The sequence below is a fragment of the Lagenorhynchus albirostris genome, chromosome 2 (genome assembly GCF_949774975.1).
Source record: "Lagenorhynchus albirostris chromosome 2, mLagAlb1.1, whole genome shotgun sequence".
NCBI classification, from domain to species: Eukaryota; Metazoa; Chordata; class Mammalia; order Artiodactyla; family Delphinidae; genus Lagenorhynchus; species Lagenorhynchus albirostris.
The window spans coordinates 97,834,835-97,852,542 of NC_083096.1; the positions used below are offsets into that span (position 1 = coordinate 97,834,835).

A 17,708-nucleotide genomic window follows, 5' to 3' on the forward strand; every position below is an offset into this window, starting at 1 on the left:
AGTAGCCCCTGCTCGCCACAACTAGAGAGAAAGCCCACGCGCAGCAACAAAGACCCAGTGCAGCCAAAAAAAAAAAAGAAAGAAAGAAAGAAATCATTTGACATCTAAGGGTAACAAAACCATGTGAACTCAATGACTGGTAGGTGAGAAATTTATTGGAACTAGTTAACTGATTTTTCTACTATGTTTTTTGTAAGAACTAAATCTGATTTTCTGCCCTTCTAGACAGGTTGATGAATTCATAAGAAATCTCCTTCTCTAAGATGTGGTCCCATGACAACCTCGGTACTCCAACTGTCTCATGCAGTGTTGTGAGAACAGCTAATTGGCAGATTCCCAACTCAAGAAGTGAAACTATCTTCCCACCCACAATCTTTCCTATGTGTTCTGAAAAATTTCAGAAGACAAAAGAGAAGGGGAAAACCTCAGAAACATCACAACCCAAAGAGATCTAGTTGAATACATAAAATATCTCCAATAAATAATGCAGCTTCTCCCTCCCACGCCAGCTCTTCAGGGCATAGATCCAACAGTGGCGAGGTTTGTGCCATCGGATTTATTTCTATAATTTCTCCTTTAAAAAAAAGCAGCTATTCTTTCTCAAAAGGAACTGATGACCAGTGTATCATACAATAGTCATAAATGATCAAGCAGGCCCAAAACACTGATATGAACAGTATTTTATTAACAAAAAGGAAAATTATATAGCGAGGAAGACAGTAAGAGCCTGACATTACCTGACTCTTGTGAAATTCAAAGTATAAGATTTCTTTGTGCTCACTGTCACTTATTTCAGGAAATGACCACAACCTGGAAAGTCTATAAACTAAAAACCTGCAACAGAGAATTTCAGAAGCTCGAAAGGCACCAACCAGAGTGGATTAAATATAAAATTATAAAAATACTTCAGTACATTGATAACTCCAAATCCAAATTACAAAAGCCAGGGAGAATATAAATTGCATAAAACTTTTATTATTTATTAGCAGTGTATTATTCTACACTTTAAAATAGAACAAAATATCTTTTTGAAGGTAAACTATTCATAACAAAATACATGTCAAACAATTTTTATTATTGGAGTAGAATCACTTTGCTATATACTTTCTATATTATACACATATACTTCTCGGTTTGTCTATGTATGCACATGTGTATAAATAATTTTAAGACATACCCATGTAGATACATATGACTAAATACACACATAATTATGAAAAATTTACAGTAGTCAATTTTACAATCATTTAGTAGCTGCACATAAGTTAGTATTCACAGAACTAAAACTGTCAATATGGTTCCCTTTCCCCCACTTCTCAAATATCATCTGAATTACTCTTCACTGATAATTTTGAAAAAATACATCATTTTCCTATACAATTAACCAATCATTTTTTACAATAACTCATAATAAAATATTTTACTATTTTAGCTTTAGAAAAGGTATACAGTTTAATTCCACTTAGTTTAAGTTTTGATTCCTAAAACATACAATTCCTTTTTTTCATCAGTTTAGTGCAATTGTTTGGTACTTCAGTTTTTGAAGGTTAAATTAACGAACCTGAGTCAAACATTCATTCAAATGCCTTTTTTAAAATGTAAAACATAAACAAGATGTTTTGATGAAGCATGTATAATAGTCTCAATGTACCCCCTTCTAATAAATATATGATAAATAACTCAATGGTTGAGAGTAAAGCGCTTCATATGAATCCACTGAACTGTCTCTGAGTAGTCCATTCTTAAGCAGCATGGAAAACAAACAGGATCAAAGACTCCCCAACTCCCCAAGGAAAAGAAGCTTACAGGCTTCTGGAGCCTAAATATAAGATTACATTTACATGAAAGGGCTGTGAAGTACCTAGGAGTCCTTTCATTTTCATGTTAGGTTTCAGATATGCCAGCTTGTGTGTCAGGGGTTTGTGATCTGTTTTAAACTTATCTCCTCTATTAATACATTGAACTACTTAGCAGCATCTTTTTCAGTTTTTTTTTCTCTTCATTGATTTAGAACTGGTGCCAGACCATGTGTGAATACAGGCAAAAACCTCGTACCAAAAACCAGAATACTCTAATTGGGTTACAAACTCTTTTGAGAGGAGGAAAGAAAAGCATTTGGACTGTAGAGTCATTTCATAGAGCAAAACCATTCTTTCAGAAGAAATATTCGATGAATTCTGATCTTCAGCTGGATGTTAAATTTTGTTAAAACCCCCAAAGATGCAAAACTAAATGGCTCAGCAACAAAAACAAAGGGAAATGAAATGGTCTAAATAAGCCATATCAAATGACTGTACTCTTGCTAGAGATAAACTCGGATAAACTTAAGTTAGACTGACTTCCCAAAAGAATGAACTGTTCTGCCATATTCATAGTGGGAACAGAAAAATCACTTTCTAAAAACTTTCTCCCGTACTTTTTCTTAATAAAGAGGAATTATTTATTCATTGTAGATAAAACCATACTAAACAAATTCAAAATACAAATTTTTGGTAGCAAACAGGAAGAAAACCTAAGTCAAAATATAGTCTAGTTTTTACATAATTTTATATATTTATAAATTTATCAAAATAGTCTTTTAAAGTTCACAATACATACATAACATAACACTGTACATGTAAATGTAATAACAAATGTATTATGAAATACATTAAAAAATAACCTTTCAAAATACCAAATTCAACATGAAAACTGTCTTAAAAAGGGTTGACATCTTCATAAACATAGTTTCAGTGCATTTATAGTAGTCATTAACCAGAGTTTTCTGGTTTCAAGTCTCATGAAGGTGTTATCTTAGTGCTCTCTTTAATTTAAGGTAAGAAGGCAGAGATATTCTTCTGGCAAAAGCAGCTGCTTTCTCTCTACATTGCTCGTCCAGATGAAGCAATTGTGTCTAAGAGTAGAACAGCTTTCACCGGAGTGGCAAGGCCTTAGTAATGAACATATTCAGACTGAAGGGACTGTGCAGGGGAGAGACATAAACTGAGGTTAAATTCCATCACACACAAAATTTCTTGTACATTATGCAGCTTCTTCCTTCAACACAAGGCAATTTGGGTCTATTATGTAAAAGATAAATGAATAAACTAGAAAAGAATAGAAAAAGATGAGGGAAACAAAGTATTTGCTAAGAATGAGATATTCCATTAGGTAAAGTAATTGCAAGAAAACTTTATATTTTAAAAGGCTTACTAATTTAATACTAGTGATTAAAAATTAAGTATTATTTGGAAATTGGTAGGTAGAACTAAACTTGCTTTTAAGCTTTTGTACAATACTATTGAGTTTTACTCAAAAGTACTAAATGACATTTGTCACTAAATAGAAGATTATTAGAGTATACTTTAAGGAATATATATACTTTTTATTTAATGCAATGCATAGCAAATGAATGTTAATGCTTCTAATGCAGGAGAATTAGCCGTCATTTAAATAGATTCCTTAAGGATGTATGGATATAATAAATACCTTATAAATCCTTTCCACTTAGGGGGGACACAAAGCACTTACAGCTTTGAAATCTGATCTTAAGACCCAAAAAGCTTTTGTGTAGAAGAGTCTTGCAGTCATAACATAATAAACAGTGGGCAACTTTCAAGAAAAATAAATAATGCAACATCCCACATCACATTAGATAAGAACATATAAAAGGAGCATGCTTCAGATATGTAATCAGAATGCATTGACAATAGACATAAACCAGGAAAAGATAAAGACAGGTAGAGAAAATCTGCCAAACAGTTATTTTTGAGCAGCAAACAGCAGTTAGAAAGAAGAAACATAAATCAGCCTAAACATTAACAATTTCTTTGCATAATTCTTCTAGTCAAATACCTTAGAAAAATAAAGTTTACTTGATTTGCTACCAAATGCCCTTTTCTCTTCCTCCAATAATTATTTTTCAGATTTATCTGCAGCATTTTATTAATAGGTCATCAATTCTGAGAATGGTCCATTTTATTGATAGTATGGGTATCAGTAAAAAAGAATCTGTCCATTTTGCATATAATTTACAAAAGGATTCAAACTATCTTTGAACAGCTTCAAAATCCCAGTGAACTTTATACCCTATCAACAGCCATTTACTACATAAGTATCTATCAACACCGTGAGTCAAAAGTTATGGTCCTTGCCCTCAAAGGGCAAAAGACCACACTGTCACACAGACACAAAGTGAAAAGACAAAGGTGCCAACATTAAATAATAATATACATAGGGTGAGAGTAACATTGTGCACAAGCAAAAGATTAGGCAAGGGGCGGAAAAGGAAGGTCGTGGCAGGGAGGTGCGTTCTTGAGGCTGCAAGTTTCAAGGAAGAGGTTAAATGTTAAGAGCAGGAAGAAAAAAGGAAAAGGTTTGGCAAACTGGCTTTCTCACTATAGGATGTAGTTTATGTCAAGGCTTCAAAACAGGAGAGATGATCAAGACTTAGGGTACTATAATGTAAATATACCTGAACTCACAGAGAGAATAAGAGGTAAAACTCTGAGAAAGTCCAGTGAAACTGGTCCAGTGCCTTGAAGCCCATTTAACTTGTGGGACATCAGCTACCATCCTAGCAGTTAGAGCTTGAAAGTGGACTATCATTTTTCTAGGTGGTTTTTCCCAGTTTCTTCTGAAATCTCTGCAGAGAGGGCAGAGCCACGAGGTCTCCCCAGCAGCAAAAATGCCACACATGCATGCTATACACTGGCCAATGCTTTCTTGGGAATATTTTAACTTTCGCTTTTGTTCTAATTAGAAAAGTTATTCATACTAACATAAATTATAAAGCTCCTCTGATTGCTTGAAAATTCACAACAAAGTTGTTTTTGCAAGCACCTCTAAAGTTCCATCAACTCTCAATAAACAGAAATACAGCAGATGAACAGACACTAGACAAGCGACCTTTGTTAAACTAACTTTCTTCCAGGTTGAAGTGTTTTACATTATGCATCAATATATAGGGGGTAAATATGTGTGTACATGTATTTATTTATTTTATGGAATCATGATACCCACTGAACTAGAAAATGGAAATAGTTTAGAATATTAGACTAAGGATTTCAATCATTCATGTGAAGTATATATTCATTAGTCTCTGGCAGACAGCCTTTCCTTGCACACAGCAGAGGTCAGAAACTCTGGCTGGTGTTTAATCCAGCCTTCAGATTCAGAGGACCACAGTCTTTACTGCTTCCTCTGCCACTCACCCAGTTTGCTCACTTACATTGCCTAATTCTCTCTGCAGGCCTCTGTAAACGAATGAAGACATGATTTGGCCAAAGAATGAAACTTCTGTCATGCTGATTAATTCATTCAACAATTATTGAACATCAATAGTATGTATATATTAGGTACTGTGGGATAAAAATATGATACCAAAGTTCTCGAAACCAAACATGTCCCATGGTTTCTTTATATGGTGTAAAGAAAATTAAAGAAAATAAGAGATCAGTAAAACGGGTTTAGCAAATTATTCCGACATCAGTGTTTTGTAACAAATTAACCCCTTTTCATTTTCAGTCTAAAACAAAAATCTTAATGTAACTGGACTTAGGGAAGAAAGAGAATTGTTAAAATCTACAAGACCTATCATTTTTGAAAAGTATAACTAATATTTCGAGGTCTTTTCACTGGGGAAACAATAGTGACAGAAATTCAGATTTCAGGCACCACGTGTTTATATAATGGGGTTGTACTCAGGGTATCTGGTTCATTTGTTTTCCAAATGTACATGTATCCTCAAGTTATTAATATCCCAGTTATTGGCACTTTTAATTTTTATAGTAAAAATGAAAATGCACTGTGTACTCCATAAACAATATCATTATTGCTATTGATTTTATTATTCAAAAAATAGATTAACTGAAGTACAACTAACTGGAATTTTTGTTACATTAGATATACTACTTAACAGGTCAATTATTCTGTAAAAGATGCTTATTGAGTACTTTCTACATACCGGGCACAGTTGTAAACATCTTATATGTATTAACTCATTAAACGCTCTGAACAACTCATTTTACAGATGGGGAAATTGAGGCACAAAGCAGTAAAGTTACTTGCCCAAGATCATGCAACTAGAAAGGAATTTGAACTCCAGCAGTCTGGCTGTAAAGCCCAAACTCTTAGCCACCACAATATAATGCCTCAAGACGCTTCCAGCATTTGTCCTGTGATTCACTACATATTCAAATAAACATTCTCTACCACATGACACAGACAAATAATGAGCAGGGTATGATCCTGAGCGAGCAAAGAAATACTAACATACAAAAGAGAGTGTACTATTTATTACTGCAAAGGAGATATGATTTTTAAATGATTTTCAATAGAACTGAATCCAAAAGAATTTTCAGGAATATTCTATAAGGAAATTTTCTTTATAAGAACACCCATGTTTAAATATTCTGATTAAAGTTTTAATTCTGCTTAGCCAATTTGTTTTATCATTACCATAGAATTGATACCTAATGTATCTGAAAAAAGAAACAAAAAAAACCCTCAGCAATGACAATGATATGGTTATGAAGGAAGCGAGACCTGAGGTGTAAATATTATTTTACAAAGTAGCACTTATTTATATAACCAAGAGATTTTAATTTCTTTAATAGAAAATTCAAGTTCATGTGGCCATTAGGTTCAACTGGGTCACAGTGAGTTAAGACCAGATCAAGTTTATCATGATCATACGGTATTTTTACAGTATGAATACCCTAAACTAGTAACACAGCAATATTCAGCCTGCAAATGAAGGATAAAATTACCTTACATTGCAGCCCCCAAAATTTTTATGTCAAAATATAAGCTTCCAGCAAGAATTCTTGCTCTGAAAGCAGCTGGATTTGACACAAAACACAGTGTTAGGTAAGGAGATCAAGACAATTTGTTCTGTTCTGGAAATGTGCTACTAATCTGTTTTGGCAGATGTAGGTAGTGACATTAAAAATTTAGGTATTCTGGGGGTGTTTCTTTTTTAAACAGCCCAGTTACCTAATCATGATAGAAAAATGTCTAATAATTATTGATATAAATACTGTACAAATAGTTAATAAATAAAACTATAAACTGACTATCAGAAACAGCAAATTGTAAAGAATAATGAAAGTTAAGGTCTTTGCGAGCAAATGAATGCAATAATGTCTTAGTGTTCAAACAACTTGGACCAAAGGACTCTACGATCTGGAGTGTTGGTTTCCTAGTAGGTCAAAATCACCGTGTGCTTTTGTCACACTGACTTTTTCTTTCCTGCATTTCCCCATTTTCCCAAGTCCCTTAGGAAGAAAAAAATAGTCTACTAGTTACCTTGGTTTGAGTTCTAACTACAGAAGCAAAAAGCACCTACAGAGGCAAAAAGTGATTTGTTTTACACTTTGCTGTACATCTGAAACTAACACAATATTGTAAATTAACTATACTTCAATTTTTAAAAAGTGATTTGTTTTAATGGCATCACTGATAGTTAAAGGAAAGAAACACATGTTTGGTAATATGGTATCTTATATATAACTCCAGTGTTTTTAAGTTTTAATGAACAAATGAGGAAAAAATAAACACTGGGGAAAAATAAATTTATCTATAACTGCCTCTATACTCCTGGGTCTTTTATGGCTTTGCAATGGAGTCTCCAGTTGTAATGTTTGTAAGTTAAAAACACACAAACTGCGTGCATTGATACATACTTCCACAAATGTGGTTTCACAATACTATTGAAAGTATCTGCCTCTGCTAACATGATAATACTTCTGCAATAACACTAGTAGAAGCATAGCTGGATAAGGTTTTATTGGCATCATATTAGGTTAAGGTTTGTGATAAAATCAGGTTTGTGATAAAATCAGCTTCAAAAGAGGTATAAGCATTTTTCTACAGTGCTCTCTAAGCATTTCAGGGACCCTAAGATTTAACAATGCAATTTTGGTTAACTAAAATGCTATACAAACTATTCTTTCACCTTCCTGCATAACTTTTAATAGATTCTTTTTTCTAGGGGAACTTAATATGTGCTCTTCAACAATCACAAAGAGCTCAATTGTTAGATGACAGATTGTTGACACTCAATTTGACTCAGCCAACCATTACATGCGTGTTTTCAGTTCATCTGAACACCAAACTTATACTGATGCAAGCTTGGTTGAAATGTATTTTCTTTTATTTTAGTAAAGCCACATTTGTAGAAAAAAACAAAACAAAACTCTCAGATTGCTGTATATTAAAGTTAAAGCTGAGAAGTTGTTTGCTTTTTATTAGTGCTTCCTGCACTTGCAATGATTATGGGCCCCTAATTAGCCATTTGCTTAACTTTCATGAACCTAGATAGATTATACAACGTTTAGTTCAATAAATATTTATTAGGTGCTTTCCACACTTTGGAACCTGAGAAAACAAAGATGCCTCTGAGGAGCTTAAAAGCCAGCAGAGGAGAGGGAGAATCACATACAGCTGACTATACTATGAGAGAAACCAGAGGGTGAGAACAAAGTCCCACGAGAGATGAGAAGGACAAGGCTTTCTGCCTGGATGGGTCACAAATGCCTCATCAAAAAGATAACTAGTGAGCCAGGCCAGGAAATAAAAAACCAAGCAGAAACAGGAGGAAAAGCAGAGTAAACTGCTTGTGCTAGAGGCTCGGCACGAGGCAGAACGCCAGTCAGGATGCCGGGTGGAGCTGCTGGAGAAGACAGGGCGGGAGGCACGTGGTCTGATGGGGAAGGGCGCTGAGGGGCGGGGAAGGGATCCAGACCAGACCCTGTGTGCAAAGTGGAGACGATGAATGACTCTTAACACAGGAATGATTTAATCAGCTGTGCCTTAGACATCCAGCGCTGGCAGCAGTACAGAGGAAAGTTTAAAGGCAAGAGATACTGAGGGCAGGGAGGAAATTTAAAATGCTAACCCAATAGTCCACGAAGACCTCAATGAAGGCAGCAGTGATAAGAATGGAGAAACAAAATACGGACATTTCAAAGGGAAAACTGCTAGGACTTAGTGGCTGGATGTGGCACAGGGAAGGCAGAAGTAACGTCAAAGACCATTCCAAATTTCTAGCTTGGATGACTGGATGTATAAAGATCGCAATCAGTAAGCCAGGAAACAAAAGGAGGAGTAGACAACTGAAAAAGCATGTATTCTTTCCCAGGACTGCCCACAGGAAGTTAGAAATGCAAGTTCAATGCTCAGGAGATGATTACCCAGAGAGAGAAGTAGACCAAGATCAGAGCCTTAGGAAAAATCATTAAGGGGCGGGTGGAGGAAGACAAACAGGTAACTATTTAATGGGGGGAAAAAGAGAAATGGGAAAATAATATTCCAAAACTCAAGAGACCAAAAATAACAGGAGAAAACAGTGGTCAACAGAGTCAAATGCTGTAGGAAGACTAAGAAGAGTGAAGACTAACAAGAGATCATCAGATCTGGCTGAAGGAAGTCAGTGGCAGCCTGTGCGACAGACTTTCACCATACTGTGGTGCCACCTCCCTTGTCCAAGTTTGTCCATAAAGGAGACACTATGATAGGTGACAGAACTGAGGGGAGAAATTGGTAAGACCACTCTGTACCTGTTCACAGGTGAGGAGATAGCCAAATGGACGGTAAGACACTGAAGATCTAGCAGAGAAAGGATGTGGATGGGGCAACTCCCAGGAACAGTTTGGAAAGAATAGTTCAGGCAGGTAGGGTTACCACTGGAAAACAGTAGGCCTCCTTTTTTAAAAAAGGAATAAAAGGACACGTCAGATGCAGATACACTCTGAGGTAGAGAAGAGGACAGTGAAGAGGAATTATTCCTGAAAAATTCTATGTTCTCAGGAGAACTCAGGACCAGGTTAACTAAGGTTGGAGGAGCTGTGTTGATGAAGAGCGTGAAAAAGCTTCGGAACAGCCAATGTGGGGAAGAGAAAGGGAGCCAAAATGGGATAAGTAAACTACTTATGAGCACTTAAGGGTCAGGGTAAATTAGAAATTCATTTGAAATGGAGTCAGTTGGCAAAATTGGGATTTTCTCCAGCAGAGCTCAGAAGAGAGAGACTAGAAACAGACATGAGATGGCTGAACTGATCTAATTTGGGAGGCTAGTGATAAAGTGGCTACAGAAAAAAGGTCCAAGTGGAACAGAGAAAGTTGGAAAAGGAAGCAGAAATGACTATGGGGCTACAGAAGGAAGTAAACTGTGAAGGGAAACAGGCAAGGGTCATAAAGAGGTCACGGGGAAGAGTCAGTAGGGTGCGGGGGCGGGCGGGGGCGGTATGTTTGATATGGGCCTTATAGAATTCAAGACATCAGAAGCAATGCTCTAAGCAATAAGAAGATCCATGAAATGGATTTCCATGTGAATAAAAGCAAAGATCACTGAAGTTAAGGAAGTTTAAAATACAGTAGCTGTGAGACTGAGCAAGTCACTGCCTCTCTGAGTCTTAATTTCCTCATCTGTCAATTACGGATTAAATAAATAAGATGATGTATAAATATTGCACCTGATACAATGTGAGGCACATAGGAGGTATTCAGTAAATCATTGATGAGGATGATGATAAGGATTAGAAAAATGTTACAGTTGTCACACATGCGGGCAGTAGCTTGGTAGCTAAAAAGTAAAGCCAAAGTCCTCAGTATAATGGTATTAGGCGGCAGATGCTTTGGGAGGTAATTAGGTCATGAGAGTAGAGACTTCATGAATGAGATTGGTGTTCCTTTTTTTTTTTAATTTATTTATTTTATTTATTTATGTTTGGCTGTGTTGGGTCTTCATTGCTGCTCATGGGCTTTCTCTAGTTGTGGCGAGCGAGGGCTACTCCTTGTTGTGGTGCGCGGGCTTCTCATTGCAATGGCTTCTCTTGTTGAGGAGCACAGGCTCTAGGCACATGGGCTTCAGTAGTTGTGGCATGCGGGCTCTAGAGTACAGGCTCAGTAGTTGTGGCGCACAGGCTTAGTTGCTCCACGGCATGTGGGATCTTCCCAGACCAGGGCTCAAACCCATGTCCCCTGCATTGGCAGGTGGATTCTTAACCACTGTGCCACCAGGGAAGCCCCAGGATTGGTATTCTTATAAAAGGGACCCAGAGAGCTCTCTCGCCCTCTTACAGCTATGTGAGGATACAATGAGAAGATGGCAGCCTGCAACCCGGAAGACAGCCCTCACCTGAACCTGACCATGCTGGCACCTGATCTCTGGCTTCCAGCCCCCAGAATGGTGAGAAATAAATTTGTTGTTTATAAGCTGCTAGTCTAGGGTATTTTGTTATAGCAGCTGAGCTCACTAACATACTGTTTTTTTATGTCCTTTCTTTTCACTCTAATAACTTTCAATCAGAGACTGAACCTGAGGATGCCAAAGCCCACACAGATGATGAACTCATTAATATTACGGAACTGAGGGTTTCACAATAGTCTGACCAAGAGAGAGAAATATCTGCTTCTATGGATAAACAGTTCTCTCACACACATATCAGCCCTGTGGGTTCAGATATTCAACAGCAAACAGCCTGTGTTGTTTACCAAAGATTTCTTCCGTGAGGGGCAGATTCAATGACTTTACAAGTAACATGCATGGGGCATCTGTGCTTGTTTGCACATGCATGCACACCTGCATGTACGTGTGTCTGTGTGTAATAGGGGGTTGCAATAAAAACATGCCTTTCTGGGTTAAACGCCTTACACACATACAGTAAATTTCAAATTTTTGGAAGAAATAAATGACCTACTCAATATTAGAAAAGACAAAAACATGGAATAAATAAACCAATAATCAAATAAGTAAGCAGAATCCAATGCTAGATACTATGAAGTTAATAAAAGTAAGATGCCACGGTTTCTAACCTCAAGTTTACCAACCAACTCAGTGGGGATCCAAGGCGTATACCCATGGGAAAGGTGACTCTCAATACGAAACAGAAATGATAAAGGCCAAATGACCAATACAGAGAGGACAAATTAAGAAAAAGTCAAGACTGCTATAGTTGGGTGAGGCCAAGGAAGGCTTCACAGAGGAGGAAGTAGGATTTAGGCTAACTTCTGAAGGGAAGGAGTCTGAAAGCAAAGGTGAACCAGGTTGGGAGCATAGCATGTAAGAAAAGGATGAAGGCCCTTGGAGCAGGGAATATTCAAGTTCCACATAGAAGAAGTAAAAGGATCATGCTCAGGAGTGAAGGGAAATGAGTTTGAAATGAGGGTGGGGGGAAGACTCAAAAAGACCCTGAATGGTTAACCCCAGAGACTGAACCTACTTCATATCAAGATGGAGCTGAAAGTTATGCTCCAAATGACCACTCTGGGTATAAATCAAATATTTTTAAAATGTGAGGAAGAAAAGCACAACAGGACACAAAAGTAAGATCAACATGTTCATGGCCCAGAAACGAACTAAGACACAGTGGCAGGCCACTGGCTACAGAGCTGGAAGCTGGCAGAGGTGGCCAGGTATCCCATTCCTGGGGGTACACAGGCTAAAAGCTGCTGGCCTGAATCTGAGGCTGGGGTCAGGCTCTCCCACCTGTGAAAGGGGCCAAGGGAAGCCACAAACAATGCCTTGGGCCAGGTTTGTGCACAGCTGCATCCTTGCCTGAGAAGTCAGCCTCCCGAGCTCACCACAGGAGAAGAAGCTGGGACATGAAGAATCTGTTTCTAGACTGGAACACCTAGGGCGTCAAGTGGAGCCAAGAAGAAAGCCAATAGGTGAGGCAGGGAAAACAAAGAGAGAGGGGAGAGAAACAAAAACCTCTCATCCAGAGTGAATCTACAAATGAAAATTCTAAAGCACACAAGGAACGTGAACACCAAGAGAACTGACAAAGTCTGCAATCAGGAGACAAATTCTCACAGGCTGAAGCAACAGGCAAATCACAAAGCAATCTCAAAACAACTTATCATCTGAGATCCTCAAGGTGAGAAAATGAAGAATAGCCATAAAAAGAATAAGAATTTATTAAATGAAATAGGCAGAAGGAGAACATTAAAGTAGTACACAATATTTCATTTCAATCTTCCTTTCACCTTTAAACCAAATGAGTATTTTTAATACTTTTCTGTGTTTAGAACTGCATTGGAAACCGTAAGATAGAAAAGAATTTTACAAAATGTCTACACAAAGTTTAAAATTTGGAGACTTGCAAATAAAAATTGCATGTATAAAGTCTTGCATGTATAGACAATATGTAAACAAATACAGATGCTTGTGTATGCAAAGCAACACTACATATTGATAAAGTAGTAAATAGTCATCATGAATAGAAACAGAGGTTAAAAAGTAAAACATTTGGTGGGTTCGATTTCTTGAGAAGAGTTTCAGAGCGTATATGGAAGATGATATGTCTTCTCATAATGAGAAATTAGTGAAGAAGGAAGGGGGCTTCCAAGAAAGAGCTTCCCAAAGGCCAAGAGGTAGGGGAGGAAACCACCCTCAGGGTCAAGCAGGGGAAAGCTGGTACAAAGATACAATAAGGAGAACAAAGGACAGAGAGCCTGAAAGCTCAGCAAAGGAATTCAGGATCAATGTTCTACAATTAGGGGATCACTGGTCACTTTCAAATGATGATGAGATCAGTATCTATTGCCTGGCTATGCTCTCAAGCGGGGATCGGCAAACTATAGCCCAGGGGACAAATCCAGCTCACCACCTGTTTCCGTAAATAAAGCTTCATTGGAACACAGCCACACCCTCCATACACATATATAAAAGAGTTGGGACACAGAGCCAAAAATTTACTCTCTGGTCCTTTACAGAAAGAGTTTGTGACTCCAGTTTAATGTATAAATTAAGATTGAGTTAAGAAGATTATCAACAAGGCTAACACAACAAAGAAGATGAGAAAGCAGCAGAATAGAGAAGAATGGGGAAATTCCAAGAGACAATGAATGGCCTCACTGACATAACCTGCAACATCACTAAGAGAATATTCTTGAAAATGTTTGAAGATCAATATATGAGTGAATAACAAAGCTTAGTATAAGCTACTACTTAATAATTTTAAAAGTCACAAAAAAGATTTTAATAGGTGATACCTGAAGAAGCTTTCAGAAGAACCTTATTACAGGACTGCTTGTCTTATTTATGTTTATATTCCCCACAGGTCAATACAATAAAATCTTGTTATAAAAGGCTGTTCCCATCAAGCAAAGATTAATTTCTGACACAGAAGTCACAAAAAATTCTTTGTAGCCAACCTGGCTATATATATGTATTTTTATAATAAAGCACATTATTTTACAACTCCTCATATCAAATGTTGTAAAAAATATGTTTTCTAAGGACCATATTTTTTTTCAATAGCTAAGTTTCCATTTATAAAAATAAATATATCATTTAAAATTTCAGAGTAAAAATATGTTAGAGCTATTGGTCATATACGATTATTTAATAGTATCTATACTACTACGTATGTGCATTGAAACACGGCGTAATTGTTGAAAAGCATAGAATTTACCGAAAGAAACCTGCTGAGGTAGGGTTGGGAGACAGCAGACAGGGCTCAAACTGGTCTCCTGCCTTCAGGGTTTCTAGCAAGAGCTCCCATCCCCATGAATGCCAGGATTATCTTCATCAAATCAGATCTGATCAAGCCACTCCTGCTGACAAGATTCCAGTAGTCACACTGCACCTCCTAGTTTGGCTTCAGCTTAATTTTCCAGCCTTATCTTTAGGTAACCACCCTGGCTTTAGCTACACTGGAACACTCACTGCTCTTAAAACAATAATAGCTAAAATTATTGAGCATTATCTATAGGCACTGTGTAAACTATTTCATATGATTTATCTCAATTAATCATCACAACCACCCTATTACAAAGATTATTATCATTACCACATAGGCTTTAAGGCCTCACAGTCACACAAATCCCTTTCAAAGCACACAGTCATATGTTTGTATACAATTTACAAAAATAGTTTGTACTCTTTATCTTAAACAGATCCCACCAAACTGTATAAGTTTCAGGTGCACAAAACCTAAATATGCTCCTGAAAATTATTATTCCCACCTCCTGAGGCTTGGAGAGGTTAAATAACTTGCCAAAGTACTCACCACAAGGAAATGGTTGAGACAGTATTTGAACCCAGGTCTACTCGTCTTTAGAAACTAAGAACTTAACTATGGTACTAAGGCTGTACCTCTGTTCTTGTAGCTCCCATTGTCTGAAATGACCATTCCCCATCTTCCTATTTTCATCACTAGATTTCTAGAAGGCTCCTATTCATCCTCCAAAGCCCAACTAAAATGTTATGCCTTCTTCACAGCTTTCCCTAACCCTTCTTGGAAAAAAAGGCACATCCTTTAGATATCCCTCTATTTTAAACACATATCACAGCATATCTATGACATGATGTAATCAAAAGAATATGCTTTCTTGGAGTCAAACTGACCCAGGTACAAATTATGGCTCTGCTACATATTTGTGGTACAATCTAAGGCAAAATATTTAAACTCTCAAACCCTCAAGTTATTTATCTTTAAAATGGAAGCAATAATTCTTACCACATTCATTCATTTAAATACCCAGCCATCCATAATATACCCATTCAAGAAATACTTAATGAATGCCTACTACATGCAAGGCACAGAGCATACAACCGTGAAAAACAGACACTGGTCCTGCCGCCACAGAGCTTACAGTCTAGCGGAGGATACAGACTAGTGAACTGATGATTAAAATGCAGAGCGAGAATCTGAGTATTGCAATTAAGACCAAGGCAGGGTGTAGAAGAGCTTATGGGGGAAGCATTGTGACCTAACCCAGACTTGCAGGGTCAGGTAAGGACAATGCAGATGAATAGCAATTCAGTGGTAAGTCTCTTAAAAATAACACAGAGCAAATATTCAAGACAGATACCGCAAGTAATTTCAATTTAATAAAATACTTCCACCCCACCCACGCCGTAATCACACGTCCCTCATCTCTTAAGATTTGAAAACGCCTCTGAATGTCAGGGAGGGAAAACTGATTTTTTACAGTAGGTGGGTCGGCCAAAATGAAACCTGGTGCATTGCACTGGTCAGTAGAAACCTCAAGGTTAACAGAACAGTCCAATTAAAAATAAAATCTGCTTCTCAGAATTCTGTCACAACCATAAGGATTCCTTAACATCTGTTCTTGTTATCTGTGTTAAAGCATTTAATGACAGAACAAGGAAATCATTTCCACATTTTTCTGGGGGCTGAACTGCTGCACAAAGTGAGAAGCAATTGCAGCTTTCAAGAGAGATGCTAATTGCAGCTTTTAAAATATTAGACGCCCTCTAAACACCCAGCAACCCCCGTCCCCTAGGAGTTTCTGGGCCTTTCTTAAAGGTGCGAGGAGGATATTGCCATCTAGACTTCATTCCCTACCTAAGGATTTAAAAACATTTTTGTTGAGTGATTTATTCCTAGTTCTTCAAGGATCATATGTCTCACATCTTCAGAAGCATTGGGAAAAAAGGACCATCTTATTTAGACAAGAAACCTGTAACAATTAGAAAAGCTTCATTGAACCGATAAAGGAAAAAACTCCCAACCTCCTACTTTATTCCACATAAAACGGGAATTTCCATCTTAATTTAGACCTTCTGCCGGCGAGCCAGCAGGGGTAAGGACTTGGAACCCTCCCTCTCACAGACGTTGTCTAGGCAAAGATGAAGGAGGGAAAATCGGCTACAAGACACCTGGCTATTCTTACTTCCTGGGAGGGTGAGAGGGAGGAAAATGTTGTCTTGATGGCAATTCTATTTATAAATGCTTTTCTTTACAATAAGATGACAAATTTAAGGAGAAGGGGAAGAAGCAGCAGCTGCCCACACAGAGTATTACTTTAAATTTAATTATTGGAAAATCACTGTATTCAGGCCAGGAGAGGGAAAATATGGAAGGAAACCAAAATCAAGTTACATAAACATGGTGGCCAGGGGACTAACAATCATCTAAAGGAAGCTCCCATGCTGCCACTAGCAAAGAGGAAAACTGAGATCCAGAACAAGTAGAATGTCATTCTTATCAAGCTACCAATCCTTCTGGTATTGAGCTATAAATGTGGATCACACAAAACCTTTAGCCATGAAATCTACAAGGTATTCATATAATTATCTATCTATATATATAACACTTTTTCTGAAAATGGAGAGATCTGTACTCTGGTCTAAAAAAGAGGCTGACCCACAATCAGTATATGAAAATATTGACTGAACTCAATTCCTGCTGTGAAGTATAATGACTTGTAAAACTAGTTATAAAAATGTATAATAAATACACTTCATTTTCCATCTAATCCCAGTTACTAGGATTTAAGTTTTACTGATACATATGTACCCATAACTTAGTGGGATTAGAGTCAAATTAAGGGGTAGAGTGGGCCTAGGCTATAATCTCTACAGGAATCTAAAATAATGTTGAGAAACATCACTGGGAACAAAATCAGATTGGGGGAAATCATAGGTGCCAGAAAGGACTGTGTGTGGATAGAGCGGAAAAAAAACTTTGAAAGAGGCCTGAGGTAGGGATGGGAGTAGTAATGAGTCCAACCAACACACACACACACACACACACACGCTGCATCTTCACATCCACAAAGTGGTTTCTAAACTGCCTTCTAGGGAAAGTGGGTCCCATTAGCTTTTACCATGGGGTATGGATTTGCTGAGAGGCGGTGAGAGGCACGCTGCCACCCGCACTCCTCCTCCCCTCCCCTCCCCTGCAGAGACCTGCTTCTTCCAGGATAATGGCTGAGGAAGTGTTTGAAGAACAGTGGACATGAAGGGGTGCCAG

At 37.5% G+C, this 17,708-nt stretch overlaps 1 protein-coding gene across 1 annotated transcript in view; it reads right to left on the reverse strand.

Annotated features, from left to right (window-relative positions):
• Positions 1-967: 967 nt before the first annotated feature.
• Positions 968-17,708, reverse strand: part of CDC14A (cell division cycle 14A) — a 181,312-nt gene continuing 164,571 nt past the window's right edge. The window contains exon 16 of the mRNA XM_060142450.1: positions 968-2,960. Coding sequence (XP_059998433.1) covers positions 2,931-2,960 — 30 coding nt within the window. The 3' untranslated portion in view covers positions 968-2,930. The remainder of the gene's footprint in view (positions 2,961-17,708) is intronic.